Genomic DNA, 20,422 nt, shown 5'->3' on the forward strand with positions numbered 1-20,422 from the left:
GAATCACCCCCACCCCCACCCCCTGCCCCGTGTGCCCAGCCGGTGCTCAGGACCCTAGCAGGCCCAGTGCCCGCAGTCATCGGATTGCTGTCTGGTTTGGTCCATGACCCTTGGCGGCTCCAGGAGGACCAGCAGAGCGTGCTCCGCTCCCCCATGGCACCCAAAGAGCGCAGACCGCCGGACTCAGCGTCCCCTCCTTGATTCCTTGCACGTGCATCTATTGAGCACCTGCTGTGTGCGCCCACGAGGTCTTGGGGAGGAGGTGGGAGGCCTGGCCAGTGGGGTGCGCAGGACGCGAAACCTGGTGACCTCGGGAGGTGAGCCACCGTCACCACGGTCGGGACCACAGGTAATGCTGGGCCGGGGGATCGGGAGGCGGCCACTCTCCCCGCGCTGTTCCCCGCGGGGAAAGTGCGCCGGCGCGGACCCCTCCGGCCCTCACCCCGCCTCCCCGCGCGAACCCCGATCCCGCGCCCGCCCGCCCGCGCGCCGCAGACCTGCAGTGCCCCGCGCTCCGCCCGGCACGGCCCGCACGCGCCACCGGAAGCGCCCGGCAGGTCCCCTCAGGGCCGCCATCGCCGCCGCCGCCGCCGCCGCCGCCGCCGCCTGGGGCCTCGGCCGGCTCGGGCTGCCCGCCGCGCTGCCTGCGCCGACGACCGACGGGGACGCGAGAGGTTGGTGCGCGCGGCCAGGGTCCCACCCGGCGGGGTCCGGACGGGGAGAGGCGCTCCGACCCGGGGCGAGGAGCCTCGAATTGGGGGCGGATCCGGGTGGAGGGATCCCCCTGGGGCGGGGGCTCCGACCTGGGCGGGGGATGTCCCTGGACATGGGGTGGGTCTCCGGAGGTGAGGTGGGGTCTCCGGACCCTAAATGGGGGGGTCCCCGGATCTGGGGTGGGGTCTCCGGACATGGAGGGGGGCTTCAACCTGGGGTGGGGTCCCGGGACCTAGGGTGACGAGGTCCCCGGATCTGGAGTGGGTCTCCGGACATGAGGTGGAGTCTCTAGACCTTAAGTGGGGTGGGGGTGGGGGTCCCAGGACCTGGGGTGAGAGCTCTCTGGACATGAGGTGGGGTCTTCTGACATGGGTGGGGGCGATGGCACCAGGCTGGTGGAGGAAGGGGGAGTCGTGCTGCAGAGAGAAAGTCCACTTGGGCACAGAGGCCACCACAGGGCTTGGAGACCCCGACCCCAGGTGTGGTGGTTTCTGGGCGGGCTTGGCCATGGGAATGGGTTGCAGAGTCAGGGTCTGACTGTCCTTGGGTCCTCGGAGAGGGAGAACTGTGGGGGCCTGGGCGAGGGGCTCAGCCATCTGGTAGCGCTGGCAGGCCCCGGGGTGCCCTGGGGCCTTTCCTTTTGTGGGAATGGTGGCCCTACCAGGAAGGGGAAGCCTGGGCCCCGACCTGCCCCAGACCAGCCTTTGAGTTTTGAACAGTGGGATTTCTGCACGCTGCTGCCTCCACTCCTGGAGGGGTCCGAGGGGCTTGCCAGGAGAGTGGGTCAGATAAACACAGAGAACATTGGTAACTGCACAGTTGGGGAAAGACCCCAGCACCCTCCAGACTTGCTCAGAGGCAACTGGGCCTTTTAAGTGTGGGTGAGGGGGCCTCGGGGCTCGAGACTCAGGGAGTGGAAAATACAAAAAGTGCGAAGAGGCATGGGTCCATGTGACTCCCACCTGAGCTTGCCAACTGGATTTGGACTCCTGCCCTCCTGCAGAAGCTGGGCGGTGTTGCTAGAAGCGATGAGCTTGTCAAGCGGGCACCGTGGGGGGCCAGGGCATTGTAGGGAAGTGGCCTCTAGCTGAGAAACGCAGTCAGTGTTTGTTCCAGTCTTTACAGGAGGCCTCTTGGAGAAGAGGGCTCAGAGGAGCCTGGCTGGGTTCTGTCAGGGAGCCTCTCCTTAGTGAATGGTCGGAGCCAACAGTAGACCTGGGTTTTGAGTCCTGAGGCCGTCCAGTTGAGAAGATTTTAGACGTTGAGCTCTCAGGTCTCTAGGTGGTGGAGTGAGGCCGCGGTGGCAGTCCACCAGATTTCCCGGTTTGCCTGTGAATGTTTGTGGTGACGTGGAGACCTCAGAGTCGCAGGCAAGGCTACTTCCGTCCAGAGCAGAGCCCGGGAGACGTGGGCATTCCGGTGGGCTCACGCAGTGGCCCACATGTGATGGGCGGTGGTGACCGGTTCTCTGAAGTTCCTGCCACCTTATCTGCCTTCAGCTTCCAGGGCTTTTTCAGACCCTGGAGGAAAAAGGCAGCTACACGACACCTGAGTCCCAGGATGGGTCTGGGCAGTCACGCCAGGAGGGAGGGAGGAAAATGGGAAAAATTTATATTTGGAGAGGTGTACCAGATATTGAAGGAAATGGAAAGGCCTGGGGATCTGGTGAATGCTGACAAATGTGTAAGCCGGCAGTGCAGTCCAGCGAACAGGTGGATAATAAAACCTCAGAGGCAACAGACAGGACTGGACTCTGATGACCCACGAGGTGTATTATTTTCTCCACTGAGACAAAATTTCTCTCTGTAGTCACTTCCATTTTTGATCAAAGATAAAGTAAGATTATTCTTGTTTACAAAATAGCTCTGGTCTCACTAGATTTGGGCTGATTCTTTACATAAGTGCAGCAAGAATAATGGTTGACACACAGCCCTTTTAAAGTTTGCCTCGTGGAATTTTTTACAGGGAATCTCAGATTGGACATTTAAAAGCTTCCAAGGCTAGGAAGTCAAGAAAGTGCCAGCAGACTTCACCTGTAGACTCGAGTGAACTCCTCTCTGCTCAAGGTTCCCCCAATATCCCAGAGCTCCTAGGCCTGCAGGAGGCAACCTTCCTCGGTCCCTGGGAGACTGGGGACCCTGGATGCCCAGCACCAACCTGGGTTTTCCCAGAGGGCTTTTTAAGCCTTGGTTCCATAAAGTGACTGCAGTTCCTTAGAACCGTCTGGTCATAGCTGAGTCCATGCGTCATTTTCAAACATGACATTCCTTGGTAATACAAGCAACGTTTTCAGTTATGTCCTATCACAAAGAAGACAGAGTCTTATTAAACCTATGCAAATAACTATATTGCCATGAAAACAAGGATACTCAATAATAGTTTCTGATTTTTGGAGGGATCAGGTGCAGAGAAAAACATAAATGCTTCAATTTTGTTTACAGAAGTATAACTTACTAGATTGTTATGAGTCATAGATAGCTTAAGAGAAAAGGGAAAGTTTTTTTTTTCTCTAATATCCAGAAAATGGGACATTAAAGAGCCAACAAGGGACTTCCCTGGTGGTACAGTGAATAAGACTCAGCGCTCCCAATGCAGGGGGCACACATTCGATCCCTGGTCAGGGAACTAGATCCCACATGCATGCTGCAACTAAGAGTTTTCATGCCACAACTAAGGAGCCAGTGAGCCGCAACTAAGGATCCCTCGAGCTGCAACTAAGGAGCTGGCCTGCCACAACTAGGACCCGGCACAACCAAATAAATAAATAATAATTTAAAAAATAAACAAATAACTCTTAAAAAAGAAAAGAGCCAACTATTCTAAACAGAAGCCATAAAAATTATAATCATGCTTTGTCAGTTTACTTAGTCTCATGTAGTTAGTTTTTTTTTTTTTAACATCTTTATTGGAGTATAATTGCTTCACAATGGTGTGTTAGTTTCTGCTTTATAACAAAGTGAATCAGCTATAAATATACATACATCCCCATATCTCCTCCCTCTTGCATCTCCCTCCCACCCTCCCTATCCCACCCCTCTAGGTGGTCACAGAGCACCGAGCTGATCTCCCTGTGCTATGTGGCTGCTTCCCACTAGCTATCTGTTTTACATTTGGTAGTGTATATATGTCCATGCCACTCTCTCACTTCGTCCCAGCTTACCCTTCCCACTCCCCGCGTCCCCAAGTCCATTCTCTATGTCTGCGTCTTTATTCCTGTCCTGCCCCTAGGTTCTTCAGAACCAATTTTTTTTTTTTTTTAGATTCCATATATATGTGTTAGCATACGGTATTTGTTTCTCTCTTTCTGACTTACTTCACTCTGTATGACAGACTCTAGGTCCATCCACCTCACTGCAAATAACTCAATTTCGTTTCTTTTTATGGCTGAGTAATATTCCATTGTATATCTGTGTCACATCTTCTTTATCCATTCATCTGTCGATGGACACTTAGGTTGCTTCCATGTCCTGGCTATTGTAAATAGAGCTGCAATGAACATTGTGTCATGTAGTTAGTTTTCGTTCTGCTTGATCTTGGGAGAGCAGTTCCTGGGCCTGTGGGTTTCTCCACTAGAGTTCTGGGTTCTGGGTTCTGATCCTTAGTCCAGAGGGATGGCGCTGCCCGAGGTCCCTGCCCAGTCCTTCCGCAGGTCTCTGAGACAGGCCCTTTTTGTTGAGGATGAAGCCCCCTGGCCTGTAGCTGATTGCAAATGCTTTGGAGAAGCATCAGAGTGAAACAAAGTTACCTGCAGCTGACAAAAGACTTAAAATGGCTGTGGTTAAAGAACTGATGAGAGGGGCTTCCCTGGTGGTGCAGTAAGAATCCGGCTGCCAATGCAGGGGACATGGGTTCGAGCCCTGGTCCGGGAAGATCCCACATGCCACGGAGCAGCTAAGCCCGTGCGCCACAACTACTGAGCCTGCGTTCTAGAGCTTATGTGCCACCACTACTGAGCCCGCGTGCCACAACTACTGAAGCCCTACTGAAGCCCGCGCGCCTAGAGCCCGTGCTCTGCAACAAGAGAAGCCACCACAATGAGAAGCCCGCACACTGCAATGAAGAGTAGCCCCCGCTCACCGCAACCAGAGAAAGCCCGAGCACAGCAACAAAGACCCAATGCAGCCGAAAATAAAAATTTAAAAAAAAAAAAGAACTGATGAGAGTTCATTATAAAAACACAATTGACAAGGCAATTTGGATGTTTCTGTAACATACACACCATTTTAAATATTAACTATAATTATGAGTGATAACATTATACCAGAACATATGGAAAGCAAGCAAAATTTCTAAAATATTTATATTAATAACGTTTACCGGTACAAATATAACATAGGGAAAGTTAAGATTCTCTTCTTATTTGACAGTGCTTCCCATGCAGTTTACCATAACAGACAGACCTAATTATTATTATTATTATTTTTTAAATCAATCATATCATACAGTTTCTCTCTGAGCTTGTTATTTATAAATTTTTATTTATTTATTTATTTATTTATGGCTGTGTTGGGTCTTCGTTTCTGTGCGAGGGCTCTAGTTACGGCAAGTGGGGGCCTCTCTTCATTGCGGTGCGCGGGTCTCTCATTATCGCAGCCTCTCTTATTTCGGAGCACAGGTGCCAGACGCGCAGGCTCAGTAATTGTGGCTCACGGGCCTAGTTGCTCCGCTGCTTGTGGGATCTTCCCAGACCAGGGCTCGAACCCGCGTCCCCTGCATTGGCAGGCAGACTCTCAACCACTGCGCCAGTAGGGAAGCCCCAGACCTAATTATTTTTAACATCCCTTCTTTTACAAGGTAAAAGTACAAACCACTGAGATTTTCCAAGGACCCTCTGGGGGTCCCTTGGAAAAAAGCCATTTTGAGATCCAAGACTTCATTTAGGATTGATTTTGGGAAGACAGAGTTGTCCAAAATGTCAGAAGGTTTGAACACTTGATTAAATAGGATCCCAGCTCACTGCAGAACAAGACTCAGTTATTTCGTTAACCAAGTGACAATACGGGAGCTCACAAGTAGGAACAGGAGGAAACAGGACTGCAGACCTGAGCTTTTGACGAGGGGGGACACTCAGTTCTCCCAAGTGGCGACGAGAGGTACAGGGAATTATTTTAAGACACAGCTTTGTTTCCTAGGAAGATTATTCAAAGGTAGAGAGAAACCTTTTACAATCTCTTATTAAAAGCAGACCAATAATCCAAGAAATCTCATTTTAACAGAGAGGAAACCAAGCTCTAGTTTTGTATCAGTATGCTATTGATGGTAAAGCTCATTTAAGAAAACTTTGTATACAAATCCATTTAACCTTAGCCAGCTGTAACCTCACAACACAAAATTCCTTTTCCACAAACCTTCCACCACTTTCTATGTCCATTCAGGTTTGTTTCCCTCTTTTTTATTTTACTTGAGGACAAAACAACTTTCCTTCCCTAACAAAAACACATCCTACATTCTCTGCATACTTTTCACATAAGAACACATCCTACTTTGTGTACCAAGTTGTTTCCCTTTGCTTTGTATCTAGTAGTAGTTTTATTCTCACACATTGATTATAATTTTTAACCAGTAGCAACCTTTATTTTACAGGGAAAACTAGGAAGTAGGCAATTGCAAATTGTCTGTCATATCCCAGTATTCTGTAGCAGATTAGCAAATTTTATGAATATAACATCTCGTAATCTGTAAGGTAGATGCTTTTGACAGTACAAATTGTTTGACTGTGGCAAGAATATGTTTATTAACACACCCAAATGTCTTTAGCTTCTTTGTAGCATATAAACATGAGAAGCCAAAAGTATATAAACTTAAACTTATGCCTAATAATGAATGTTTCAGCACTTTATCTTTTTTAATTAATTGATTGATTGATTAATTAATTATTTTTGGCTGCATTGGGTCTTCGTTGCTGTGTGCAGGCTTCCTCTAGTTGTGGTGAGTGGGGGCGACTCTTCGTTGTCGGTGCGTGGGCTTCTCGTTGCGGTGGCTTCCCTTGTTGCTGAGCACAGGCTCTAGGACTGTGGGCTTCAGGAGTTGTGGTGCACAGGCTTAGTCGCTGCGTGGCATGTGGGATCTTCCTGGACCAGGGCTCGAACCCGTGTCCCCTGCATTGGCAGGCGGATTCTTAACCACTGAGCCACCTGGGAAATCCTCAGCACCTTATCTTATTTAGAAATTATTTAGATATTCAATGAATATCTGTTATTTAACAACTTGGCATAACTCTAAGGTTGCAAATTACCAAAAAGATTTTGGAAACTGTTTTTAGGCAGACACATTATAAAACACAATTATTATTGAAATAAAGTGTGTCAGAATAGTGACTGGATTTGATTAAAATCAAACTTATGTGTAAAATCTTAAATGTCTAGTGTATAAAATATTAGCTATTTGACTAGTAAACCAAGTAGAATAAAAATGTATATTTGCACTATGTTTAATGTTGACAACTCTAAAGATACACCTGTTTTATGAAATGAACAATATTAAACTAGTTTTATTTAGCAAAGATTTACCAAATTACAGGAACTTGAAAAACAGTTGAGTTGGTTCTTATATTTCGGGAGGTTTAGGAAGATTTAATTTACGTAAGTGCTTGTTCCTCTCCAAGCCAATTACGATAGAACTCCTTTAAGGAATTTTATAACCTGATTTGGTAATACCGTCTGGAGGTAGGGAAATATCATATATATATATATATATATATAAACATACGATCTTACATAAACATACAGACAGATGCAAACAGAGATGGTTTTCTTTAAAAAAAATTTTTAGCTATGTGTCAGGCATAAATACAATTATATAAAACTCACTAGTTTATATAAGAGTTAGACCTTGTCTTTGCTTCGTTTTATATTTTTATCCGAACCATGTTGTGGCAGGTGGGGCAGGTTAATTACCTGTTACATATGAGGCCTTAAAGCTTCCCACCAGCATCTGTGGGGACACCTTTAAGATTTTTTCTTCCCTGGTATATAATCTTAGGGAGGCGTAGACTAAATGTTTCCAATTCATTTTTTTTTCCTTTTCAGCCTCAAGTGGTTGCTTTCGGGGGTCCCTGAGTCCCTTGAGAGCCCCCAGTGGGGCAGGGCCCAAGGTTTCAGGGGCTGGGGGATTTTAGGGGCTGGGGGTAGGGGAAAGGCCGGGAAGGGACAGAGGACAGAGGAGGCAGGGGCTGGGGGAGGAGGGAGTGGGAAGGGGAGCCACCCAAGACCACCTTATCCTTAGCAAGGATGCTATGCCAACCAGGAGGAAGTGGGCAGAGGCAGCCCGAGTACTGCTCCGTCAGCGGGGCTGCAGGGAGTCCCCAGGGAGGAGCAGAGTGGCCCCCAAGGGCCAGGAGGGACTCCAGCCCAGGAGGTGCCCTAGCCTTCCCCTGCCCCCTGCTTCAGGGGCAACACCTCTACTCACTGTGGTCTGCGGACGTTTGTCTGGAGCCAGAATCACAGGGAAGGGAGATGAGCCTATGGTCCCTGGGCCTCCTGTGCACGGGGTGCACACGGGCAGTGCCTGAGGGCACAGCTTTGCGTGTCCCCGGCAGACCCCCAGCTCGGTCAGCCAGCCCCTGGACCCCCTTCACAAGGACCCTGGCCAACCCACACACTTTTGCCCCCAACTGTTGCCTGTGCTCTGAGGCCTGCCCTCTGGGGACGCTGCGCCCCTCAAGCCCTTTCTCTGGGAGGCTGGCCGGCCTTGTGTGGCTCCTGGAGCCCCCACACAAGTGCCGTCTGGCCCTCCCCCGGCTTCCCCACGAGTGTGGCTGAGGCCCAGGCGTCCGCTGCTCTCCAGACAGGGGGAGGGCCACCCAGGCGCCACAGCAGATTCAGCTCTTTGCAGAGGGGCCAGAGGCATTCCCAGTGTCTTGATGGACTTTTCAGACTAGCCTCGGAACCCCGGGACTGAAGATCCCATGGCTCTGGGTGTCTGTGCCCTGATTGCCAGTCCCCACCTGGGCCTGAGGGGGGCCAGGGCCCTGGCCAGCATCTCCATTGGGCCCTTGGGGGGATTATCTCCAGGAGGATAAGTGGTGATAGGAGATGAGAGAGGGCGTGGTTTGAGGGTTGCAGGGAGAACACTTAAGAACGGGCTTGGGACTTCCCTGGTGGTGCAGTGGTTAAGAATCCGCCTGCCAATGCAGGGGACACGGGTTCGAGCCCTGGTGCGGGAAGACCCCACATGCCGCGGAGCAACTAAGCCCGTGCGCCAGAACTACTGAGCCTGTGCGCCTAGAGCCGGTGCTCCGCAACAAGAGAAACCACCCAATGAGAAGCCCGCACACCACAACGAAGAGTAGCCCCCGCTCTCCACAACTAGAGAAAGCCCGTGAGCAGCAACAAAGACCCAATGCAGCCATAAAAATAACGGGCTTATAATAAGGAAGGTTTGCGGGGTGGGCTGTTGCTGTGGTGGTTTGGGGAAAGAGGGCCTGTCCCTCACCCAGGTCCACATGCTGTCTCTGGGGAGATGGATGCAGGGTACATACATACACCGGAGGTGTCAGAGGAAGCTCAGGACAAGAAGGCCTTCCCCTCCTCCCAGAAGGGGGTGAGTGTGCACTGTGGGGCAGGCAGCAGGCTGCCCCCAGGCACCCAGTCTCAGGGGGCAGGCGGCCAGAGGACAGAGAGACTGGGAGCTGGGCTGGTCTTTCTGGATCCTGCTTCCTAGTGGGGAGTGGTATGTCCCTTTTTCTTTTTGGAATAGGGAGGACCAGAAACAGGGTGGCTTGTTTTCTTGGTTTTCCACTGTTTTTACTGTAGTAAAACATAAGTTAAAATTTACCATTTTAACCATTTCTAAGTGTACAGTTAGGTGGCATTAAGTGCATTCACATAGTTGTGTAACCATTGCCGCTATTTTCAGCACTTTCTCATCATCCCAGGCAGAAGCTCTGTCCCCATTCAGCAGTAATTACCCTCCTCCTCCTCAGCCCCTGGCAACTTCTGTTCTGCTTTCTGTCTCTGTGGATTTGCTTCTTGTAGGTATTTCATATGAGTGGAAACATTCAGTATTTATCCTCTTGTGTCTGGCTTATATCATTGAGCATAATGTCCTCTAGGTCCATCCGTGATGTAGCAGGGTGTCAGCACTTCCTTCCTTGTGGGATGTGAATCAGGGCTGCATTCATCTTAATAGCCAAGTGATGCCGCAGTGTGCAGATAGACCACACTTTGTCCGTTCGTCTATTTCTATTCGTTCGTCCCTCGGCTGCTGTGACTCACATTGCTCAGAACATGGGTGGACAAGTGCAGGTTCAAGTCCCTGCTCCTAGTTCTCTTGGGTCCACTCCCAGAAGTGGAATTGCTGGGTCATATGGTGACTCTATATTTAACATTTTGAGGAACCACCAGCTTTTTTCCACAGCAGCTGCTCCGTCTTACGTTCCCATCAGCCATGCACGAGTTTCTGATTTCTCCACATCCCCGCCAACACTCATTATGTTCCCTTTTTTGGGGGAAGTCATCCTAATTGGTGTGAAGTTGTACCTTGTGGCTTTGATCTACATTTCCTTAGTGACTAGTGATGTTGGGCACCTTTTCGTGTGCTTATTGGTTGTTGGTGTATCTTCTTTTTTTTTTTTTTTTTTTTTAATTTATGGCTGTGTTGGGTCTTCGTTTCTGTGCGAGGGCCTTCTCCAGTTGCGGCAAGCGGGGGCCACTCTTCATCGCGGTGCGCGGGCCTCTCATTATCGCGGCCTCTCTTGTTGCAGAGCACAGGCTCCAGACGCGCAGGCTCAGTAACTGTGGCTCACGGGCCCAGTTGCTGCGCGGCATGTGGGATCTTCCCAGACCAGGGCTCGAACCCGTGTCCCCTGCATTGGCAGGCAGACCCCCAACCACTGCGCCACCGGGGAAGCCCGGTGTATCTTCTTTAGAGAAATGTCTATTCATGTCCTTTGCCCATTTTCTAACTGGGTTGTTGTCTTTGAGTTGTAGGAATTCTTATATATATTCAGGATTTTAAACCCTCATCAGATATGTGGTTTGCAAATATTTTCTCCCATCCCCTGGGTTGTCCTTTGCTCTCTAGATAGTGTCCTTTGATGCACAAAGTTTTTAATTTTAATGAAATTCTATTTTTCTTTTGTTGCCTGTGGTTTTGGTGTCATATCAAAGAATCCATTGCCAAATTCAAGGTCATGAAGATTTACTCTTACGTTTTCTTCTACGAGTTTTATGGTTTTATCTCTTAAAATTAGGTTTTGGATGCATTTTGAGTTAGTTTTGTATATGGTGTGAGGTAATGGTCCAAGTTCATTCTTTCACAGGTGGAACTCTAGTTGTCCCAGAACCTTTCCTATGGAATGGTCCTGGCAGCTTGTAAAACAATCATTTGATCATAGACGTGAGGGTTTGTTTCCAGCCTCTCAGTTCTGTCCCTTTGTTTTATGTGTCTGTACCACAGTGTGTTAATTACTGTAGCTTTGCAGTAAGTTTTGCAATTAGGAAGTGTGAGTTCTCCAACTTTGTTCTTTTCCAAGATTGTTTTGGCTATTGTAGGTCCCTTGAGATTCCATATGACTTTTAGGATGGATTTTTCTATTTCTGCAAAAATGCTATTGGACTTTTTTGGTGAGAGTGGCATTGTATCTGAGGGTCACGCTGGGCACTGTTTACATCCTGAAAATGTCAAGTCTCCAGTCCGTGGACATGGGATGTCTTTTCATTTATCTGTGTCTCCCTCAACTTCCCTCTTGCTATCATGATGCTAAATGTGTCACCTGTGGAGGCCTCATGACGGTCCAGCCTCCTCAGCAAAACCGGATCTCCGCGGCAGCCTCTCCCAGGACTGCCCCTGTCCTGAGGCGAGAGCCACCGGGAACAGGACACAGCATCCTGCACAGAGCTTTGCCCCTTCCCCTCACTGCGGTCGGGAACCATGTTTGGAAAGTGCACTTTGCAAGCCCCTTAAAACCTTTCCATCATGGCGTGTTTAGGACACACAGAAACAGAGGGTTCAAGGGTGCCCCTCGGTCATCGGCTCTTACCTTCTGGCCAACAGCCTCTTTGTCCTCCTGTCAGGGTAACTGGGGCTCTTTATCTCCCACCCTGGGCCCAGAGCCAAGCAGGGCGTTGGGATCCTAGGGTCCCAAGGCCACTGCTGGGTATACCGAGTGACCTCACCATGGCTCTTTGGAAGGGCAGAGCAGAAGGCACTTGGGTACGAAGACCTGAAACAAGAGGAGCCCCCCATGCTTTGTTTCCCCACAGAGGGTTCTCCACGGCCCTAAAGCGCTTCCTCCAAGTGTGGCTTCCTTCAGTGGCTTTATTCTTTTTTTTTTTTTAATAAATGTATGTATGTATTTATTTATTTATTCTTGGCTGCATTGGGTCTTCGTTGCTGGGCGCAGGCTTCCTCTAGATGCAGCAAGTGGGGGCTACTCTTCGTTGCGGTGCGTGGGCTTCTCATCGCGGTGGCTTCTCTTGTTGCGGAGCACAGGCTCTAGGCACGCGGGGTTCAGTAGTTGTGGCACGCGGGCTCAGTAGTTGTGGCTCGCGGGCTCTAGAGCGCAGGCTCGGTAGTTGTGGCGCACGGGCTTAGTTGCTCCACGGCATGTGGGATCTTCCCAGACCAGGGCTCGAACCCGTGTCCCCTGCATTGGCAGGCAGATTCTTAATCACTGAGCCACCAGGGAAGTCCCCGGAATATTCCTTCTTATTTTTGATATTTATGTGTAACATTTATTAGTTTTTTTTCATCAACCCAGAGAATAAATCAAAATGACCCAACATCTCACCACTGCTAGTGAAGATAGTCGTGATACATAAAGCAGCACAGGTGTGGTTAGGGGCTCCTAAGCTCTCAGAAAGGAGCACAGTGGGCAGTTCTGGTCACTTCAGGCCACTCGGCCCCTCCTTGTTGAGTCCTGTCACCCGTCCCTGGAAGAAAGCGCTGTGCCTTAACCCACGGCGCCTTCCCTGTGCTTCCCCTACCTGCCTCCTTGGTGGTGGTGCGTCCTGCCCCGTGGGGCATGTGCCTCCTTAGCCTGCAGGGCAGTGCCAGGACCAGGGAAACCAGGAAGGCCGTCCCTGGTGTCCCGGACTGGGGGACACTCCAGGCTACGTCTCACTGCCTCTCTGCTCTCACTTGAGGGCCAGGCCGGCCTCCGGGAGGGGCCCATGTGCCAGGACTCTGGTCACCTTCAGGTTATGGTTCCTGCTTAAAGGCAGGAGAACCCCGCACAAATTCCATCTGCTTTGCTGCTGAGCTCAGAGGAGGGGCGTGGGGGGCGGAGCCGTCTGAGGAGGCAGGTCTGGTCAGTGGCTTGGGAGTAGGAGAGCAGGGCGTGGGCACCACCTGGGCCTTTGTGTGTGAAGACTCTGACCTGCTGACCATGTGCTCACTGTGCCTGGTGTAAATAGGCCATGTGGCCCGAGACCACTCAGACGTCTGGGTGTCCATGCTCCCCTGTTCATCCCTGCTCTGCCCACCAGGCCCCCTCCTCGTGGTCCAGGGCATTGGGGTTTGGAGCCCTGAGCTGTCCTTGAGGGGTCTCCCCTCCAAGATCCTTGGCCTGCCCGCTTTCCCATGTGCCTTTCCCAATGGGAGCTTCTCGGGAAGCGGGGTCCTGTGTGGCCCCTTCCTATGCATGACCCCTGCATGACCGCAAGCCCCGATGGAAGCTTCCCACCTTCCTCTGTCTTTCATCCTTTTCCATTTTAAGGTCTCTGCTCTGTGCCAGCTCAGCCTTGCCGTGTCTCAGGGGCCCCGGGCCCCTCATCTGACTGGGACCCCAGCTACCTGCCCAAAGGGTCGCCTGCCGAGGGGAGGCCTGTCTCGCTCCCACTGTGGTGTGGGTGGCAGGGTGGCCTTCCTCCTCGAGTGGGAAGAGGGGACAGACTGGCCCTGTGTGGTCGTCTCCTATGGGAAGAGCCAATGGGCTGTGCCCTGTGTGCCTGACTTGGGGGCTGCCTGTGTCCTTCTCTGGAAACTCACAGGTCCACATGAGCTCCTGGACTGTCCCGAGTGTGAGTGCCCAAGGGGGCTATGCGTGAGGCCGGCTTCCCCTGTGCCGTGTAAACAAGCCTCAGGCCAGCTGTGTCCCTTGTCAGGGCTGCCTGGGAAGCCGCGGGGCTGGGGGAAGCCAGACACACCCGCTCCCCACCCGGGACGCAGCCCCAGTGGGAAGTGGTTTGCAGGTGGGCGGGGCTGTGGCTGTGCTCACCTGGAGCTGGCCACCAGGCACGTGGCTGGCCTCTTGAACCTTGTACCCCCATCAGCACAGGGGGGTGGCCAGGGGGGCAGTGGCAGCACCCCCAGACTGAGAGCGTGGGTCAGCCAGGAGGGCAGATTACTAACACCGTGGTGACCACGTGCTCCCAGGAGTCCTTCAGGCTGCAAGGCCGGGTAGAGCCCAGCCCATTGCCCCATCACGGATGCTGGAGGCCCCGCCCCTGCTGCTGGCAGCTGGCGCCCTTGGCCTGGTGCTGCTGGCGCTGCTGTGGCTGCTGCAGGCCTTGCGACTCTGGGGCCTGTTCATCATTGGCTGGAACGAGCTTGTCCTGCACCCCGTCCGCAACCTCCTCATGGGCAACAGCAAGGAGCAGCGCATTCTGCACCATGTGCTGCAGCACGCGGTGGCTGGGGACCCGCAGAGCGTGCTGGACACCATCGACGCCTACTGCTCACAGAAGGAGTGGGCTATGAACGTGGGCGACAAGAAAGGTGGGCGATGCGGCTGGCACAGGCGAGGGTCAGGGGCTGTGCAGAGCCCCGACGCCCATGTCGCTGTCCCCATGGGAGGGAGGGACATTTGATAAACCCCCCCAGGAGGTGCTGTTCAAGGGGCCCCTTGCCAACGCCAGTCAGAGGCAACAGCAGAGTCTCCACGTGGGCCCTGCACTCGCAGGCCGTCAGGCAGAGCCAGGTGTCAGCACAGGGCGGGCAGTGGGTCCCTGGGTGTCCTGGCTGGGTCTGAGGGTGTATGGAGACCCTTGGACTCTGCCAGGCACAGGCACCAGGCCCCCCTTGGGCTGCCTCCTGACCTTTGGACTCCAGCCTGGGGCACAGGCAAGTGCTGCACTGCACCCCCTGGAGTCAGGCCCTGGGGACAGACATGACAGCCACTGTGCAGCCCCCTTGGACCTTCTGACAGTGTCCAGCTCAAGGGAGCCGGGGAGGCTCTGAGTGCAGCCTGGGGGCAGAGTGGGGGCTGGACAGTGGTTGTCACGTCTGTCACGTCTGGGGGCTTCCACAGAGGGCAGCTCTGGGTTAGGACGAGTTGGGGGCAGGGAAGAAGGGTGGAAAAGAGAGGGAGCAGTGAGTGCAAAAGCAGAGGCCTGAGGGGCCAGGCACTGGGAAGGGCTGCTGCTCAGTCAGGAAGGGATGGGCCAGGACTGGGGTGGGTCACCCCCTGCCTGCTCACCCCACTCCCCTCCGTAGGCCAGATCGTGGACGCCGTGTTGAGGGAGCAGCGTCCCTCGGTGCTGCTGGAGCTGGGTGCCTACTGTGGCTACTCGGCCGTGCGAATGGCCCGCCTGCTGCCGCCCGGCGCCCGGCTGCTCACCATTGAGCTTAACCCTGACTACGCCGCCATCACCCAGCAGATGGTGGACTTCGCAGGCCTGCAGGACAGGGTGCGGCACCATTTCTAGGGTGACAGATGTGGACACAGGTTCCAGGGGCCAGGAGGGCATGAAGGGCCTGGGCCACACCCCAGCGGCTCAAGGCCACGTTTACCCAGCTGGCCCGCAGCCCTGGTCCACAGAGCAGGAGACTCCCAAGGCCCCCAGAGGGAGGGGCAGAGCGGGAACCTGTCTCCCAGAAGCCCCAAGCTCACTGCCCTTGGACACTCAGGGGTCCGGGTGGGGGTCTTTTGTTCCAGGTGACGGTTGTCGTCGGGGCATCCGAGGACATCATCCCCCAGCTGAAGAAGAAATATGACGTGGACATTGTGGACATGGTCTTCCTCGATCACTGGAAGGACCGGTACCTGCCAGACACGCTCCTCCTGGAGGTAAGTGTCGACTTAAAAAAAATTGCACAGTGTGAGAGTAGCAAGTTAAGTTTTATTTGGGGCTAAATGAGGACTGCAGCCTGGGAGACAGCACCCCCGATAGCTCTGAGAAACTGTTCCAAAGAGGTAGGGGGGAAGGTCAATATATATGTGATTTTGGTGAAGAGGGAGTACATGCAATCGAGTGCATATTTTTTTGCCAAATGTTTCTGCTAGTCACGAGGAGCAGTCATCACCGTGAAGGATTTTAGTGTTTTTCTAGATACAAGGAGATACAAGAATTGGGCTCATAAAATCTTCTCCTGAAAATTTCTATCTGAAGACCTGTTCTGCCAGTTTTTCCCAGAGCACAGAGTGCCTCATTTTAGCTCTCTACCTGAACTCCTTTCAGGGAGTGTTGAAAGTCAGCAGCTGCAGCAGCACATGATTTAATCCTTGTAGAGGTAGATGGTAAGTGCCAATGGAAAATGCCAATTCATAGTTGACAGGAGCCTCGCGCCTGCCTGGCTGGGATGGGCCCTGCCGAGGGCGGTCCTGGGGGCCCGGGAGGCTTGGGCCAGCCTGCCTGCGGTTAGGACGTGGAGGGGAGTGCGGGGCCCTGGGGGGGGTGGAGACTGGAGGAAGGGGGATCCCCGCAGGGTAGCCTGTGCCAGGGTGGCTGGGAGGGGTGAACACCCGGGGCTGCAAGGGCTTGGGCCGGGGAGGCAAGAGGGAGGCAGCCTAGTGACCACGCAGCTCTCCTGACTGGGTAGCAGGTGCTGGCCAGGGAAAGACGCGTCTCCTGCCCACCTTCCTCCCCAGGCTCCTTGTTGTACGCCCCCTGTGCCCCCCGCCCCCGCGTGCCCACCCCCAGGCTGTCCAGCCTCAGTGCCAGCTGCCCCTCCGGCACCACGTGGTAGCCAGGGGGCTGCCTCGCCCCCAGGTGAGTGGAGCTCAATATTGATGACCACGACCTTGTCCCTCCCGGGCGGCCAAGGGAACACAGCGGCTGGGGATGCTCCGCCCCACCACGGCCTCCAGCCCGGCAGCCACATGGGGCTGACCCTTGTTGTCAGTCCCCTGCTCGCCCACCTCAGCTCCCCCACAGGCCGGGCATCGCCCGGCACCGGGGGACCGTGGGCGTCAGGGGCACGGCTGCTTGAGCCATAGCTGGGGCCAGGCAGGACCTTGCACCAGTGGTGTTGGCGTGGGTGTGGTGGGCCTGGTGCCTGGACATGGCGAGAAGGAACCAGCCCTGGCTGGGGGTGTGTGAGAGGGTGCAGGATGGTCTGGGACTGGGCAGGATGGGGGCAGTGGGCCAGGGCTCTGTGTGGAGGGCTTGACCACACAGGCAGGGCACAGAGGAGGGCTTCAGGCAGGTGAGGGCAGGCTAGACCTATCTTCTGGAAAGATCCTGTTGGCTGCGTGGAGTGGGGAGGGGTGGCGGTGCAGGGGACCCAGACCAGGAGCTGCACAGGGACCTGTGCTGGCCGAGACGGGTGGCAGTGGGGGGCTGGCACGGAGGCCCTCGGGCCAGAGCTGGGGCGGCCACGGGGAGCACATCTGGGCAACTGAGCAGCTGGGCCTGCATCACCGGGAGGGGAGGTTTCAGCAGCTTTGGGGTGTGTGATAATTACAGGGCCTGCATTGATAGAAAAGCAGCAAATATTGCCCTTAGTAACTAGGAAACTAATAGTTTTCTCAGTGCCGCTTGTTCAAAGCTGGTAATTATCTCAAAAGAAGAAAAGTTGTGAATTGGGAACGTGCGCTCTGAAGCCCTGCAGCTGGGCTCTGCTTGGGCCTGGCTGCTCCCCCTGGTTTGGGGTGAGGGGCTGGCAGGGAATGTGGCAGTTCAGACCTGGAGCTGCTTCAAGGCGGCCGTGGTCCCCCATTGCTCGGGCCTCTCCACAGGCTGCTTGGGTGTCCTCCCAGCAGGGCAGCTGGCTTCCCCCAGAGCCAGAGCCAGACAGAAGCCACACGGTGGCCGGAGTCTCAGCCCAGCCTACACCCTGGGCGGAAGGAGGGAGGGTCAGGGAACAGTGGACCCGGCTCTGGTCCTCTGAATGCCATTCCCTCCCTGCAGCCAGCACACAGCCTTACTCGGACGTGGGCTTCTGGCCAGAACTCTCCAGGGCCAGGCGGGCGGCCCGGCTTTTGCATCCCTCCTCCGTGATTAACTTGTGCGTTTAGCGCCTGACTTGTTGAGCCCACCTTGTCCACCTGCGTCCTTCAGCACGAGCTCCAGCTCGCCTTGGGCATTTCCTGCCCAAACCTGAGATGCCCTCCTGGGGCTAGGCGGGGTGGGGGGGGGCGCCTGCTCCCAGGCTGCCCTTTCTCATCAAGATTGCTGGGAAGTTCCTTTTCTTTTTCTAAGAGAAATGCTCCATGATTCAGTAGAGGTACTTTGTTCAAATTCTGGCTCATGGGTTGTCCCAGCCTCACTGATCTCACAGCTGTGTTTTCCACTCTGGCCTGAGGGCCCTTGGCCTCCCCCTCAGCCCACAGGCCGGAAGGGAGGCAGCCACCACCAGGGAGACTCGAGGGCTGCACAGTGGACCCCGCATTCCTAAGTCACCAGGGGGTGCCCGTCTGTCCCTGTGGTCCCGCTGGCAACTTAAGACATGCCTGGGGCCCTTGCTTGATTTTGCTTTCTGCGTTTGGGATTGCTTTTTTTTTTTTCTTTCTCACTTTTATTTAATGATCATGTAAAGAAAACTCTGAGCTTCCAACAGAACAACTGGGCCGTCACTTCACCCCCTCCCCCAGGCAAACATTTTCTCTCGAGGTATTTCCTCTTTGATTTTTGATGTAATCTAAGCATCTCCTCCCCCAGCTTAGAGAGACTGCAGAGGGACCCGGGAGGTCCAGCCGCTCCTCCCTCTGCAGAGCCCAGGCCCAGAACACTGGCCAGCTGCCCAGGGCCCAGGCGCTGGTGGAGATGGGGTGCCACAGAGTGGACCCGAGGGCCAGGCTTGTGGGTGGGTGGGGAGGTGTGCCCCATCTCTGCCCCCCAACAGTCACCCTGGTCAGGCCGGATTGAACCTCCAGTGACCGCTGACAGCAGCCCACACACTGGGCACCAGGCATCTCTGACCTGGAGGAGCCCCATGTTCCTGGCACCCGGTGACCAAGGGACCCACTGGCCTTAGTCACCACTGTGGCTTTCCCAATCCTGGCCCCGTCACCTCCTCCACTCACACTTCCAGCTAGCGCTTAGTAAGCACCTGCTGTACTGAGGATGCAGGAGAAGCAAGGAGACCCCTGCCCAGCACAGCCCTTTCCTGCTGTGGCCGCTGCCAGTGAGGAGCTGGCGCAGGGCTGACCCCAGGTTAGGCCACCCTCACCTCCTCCAACAGTCCATCTGTCCCTGCAGGAGTGTGGCCTGCTACGGAAGGGGACAGTGTTGCTGGCCGACAACGTCATCTGCCCGGGGACACCAGAGTTCCTGGAGTACGTGCGTGGGAGCAGCCGCTTCGAGTGCACGCACTTCAGCTCGTACCTTGAGTACTCGCAGGTGGTGGACGGCCTGGAGAAGGTCGTCTACAAGGGCCCGGGCAGCCCTGCGCAGCCTTGACCGCCCACCCTGCCCCAGCTCCCTGGCCAAGCCGGATTCTGAAGGGTGTGGTGGCCCTACTCCCAGCTGCCCCATGTCTGCTATGTGTGCGTCTGTCCTCAGTGCAACACCATCAAGGCCTGCGAGGCCCAGGCCTGCCTGTGCTGGCCCCTGCATGTGGGTCCACCCCAAGTGCGACCAGCTCACCTTGCAAAATCACTGCAGTAAATCTGTAAAGTATCTGACTGTAAAGGCCAGCTCAGGCAGGTGGAGTCCATGACAGTGTCACACCCCCACCCCCGCCCCCACCCCCCAGCATTCCAGTCAGGCTTCTGAGCCTGCCCTTGAAGTCTGCCGTCACCAGGTGGCAGCAATGCCACAGTGATGGCACCATAACCAACAACTCACCCCACACTTCTGACTCCTCTGAGTTCTTTCACTTTTTAAGAATGTAATGCAACTTCTTTACTAAAATCATCTGTTAACAATCTTATATACCAATATCATGTTTAAAAGATAGTAAAATAGAAATTAAAGATCTAAATATTTAGGTAAGAGATGAACTGAGTGCTTCTTTTCAGCCACTGTGATGATGCTCCTTTCCCCTGGTGTCCTCAGCTTTGCACCAAACACAAGCTGCTCCCCTTGGCCAGATGCTAACATTGCAGACTGGCCGCAGCAGTGCCAGAGGTCAGCCTTGCTCAGTACTGCTCCCGTGGCCAGGCCGAGGGCACCTGTTACAGCCCCATGGGGATGTCTGCAGGCTGGGGTGTGCCCCACCTGGGAAACCAGAACAAGGCAGTCAGCCAGCCTGCAGGTCCATCTCTGACCAAGCAGGTGCTGGGGAAGGTGGACACGGCCCTGCAGCAGTGCCAGATGTGGTCTGTCCAGTGCCCAGCCTTTTGGGGCCCGTGTGTGGCTCTGAGGGGAAGCACCGTCCCCAGTCCCACTCGGCCTTGTTTGGCGAAGAGAGAGTAGACTCAGACCAGCTGCAGCACTTCTGCAGGTGCCCAGCTGGCAAGCAATGAAGCAGAGTTGGTTTGCATCCACCTAAATCCACAGGTGCCCCCAGCTCTGACCTGGTGCTCCAGCCCCAAGGCCCCTAAGTGGTTGGACCTCTGGCCACCTCAGAGGCTCCCTTGGGCCCCAGCAGAGGGTGGGGTCCTAGACCCCAGGGTCACCCCTCCTGGCTGAGGGCCACCTGTGCCCAAGACCAGCCACTGGCC

The 20,422-nt window shown here is 54.3% G+C and overlaps 2 protein-coding genes across 6 annotated transcripts in view; one reads left to right on the forward strand and one right to left on the reverse strand.

Annotated features, from left to right (window-relative positions):
• Positions 1 to 666, reverse strand: part of TXNRD2 (thioredoxin reductase 2) — a 35,263-nt gene extending 34,597 nt beyond the window's left edge. For 3 of the 5 annotated variants that reach the window (XM_036874906.1, XM_036874904.1, XM_036874907.1), the window contains exon 1: positions 498 to 660. In XM_036874906.1, coding sequence (XP_036730801.1) covers positions 498 to 576 — 79 coding nt within the window. In that variant the 5' untranslated portion in view covers positions 577 to 660. Of the gene's footprint in view, positions 1 to 497 lie in introns of all 5 variants that reach the window. The other 2 variants (XM_036874909.1, XM_036874908.1) reach the window with 2 other exon arrangements.
• Positions 548 to 19,753, forward strand: COMT (catechol-O-methyltransferase). The gene is made up of 5 exons (XM_036874910.1): positions 548 to 674; positions 14,032 to 14,373; positions 15,091 to 15,284; positions 15,533 to 15,664; positions 19,017 to 19,753. The coding sequence occupies exons 2-5, from the start codon at positions 14,085 to 14,087 to the stop codon at positions 19,215 to 19,217; spliced, it is 816 nt and encodes a 271-aa protein (XP_036730805.1). The 5' UTR covers positions 548 to 674; positions 14,032 to 14,084; the 3' UTR covers positions 19,218 to 19,753.
• Positions 19,754 to 20,422: the final 669 nt, after the last annotated feature.

Source organism: Balaenoptera musculus, chromosome 14, assembly GCF_009873245.2.
Source record: "Balaenoptera musculus isolate JJ_BM4_2016_0621 chromosome 14, mBalMus1.pri.v3, whole genome shotgun sequence".
NCBI classification, from domain to species: Eukaryota; Metazoa; Chordata; class Mammalia; order Artiodactyla; family Balaenopteridae; genus Balaenoptera; species Balaenoptera musculus.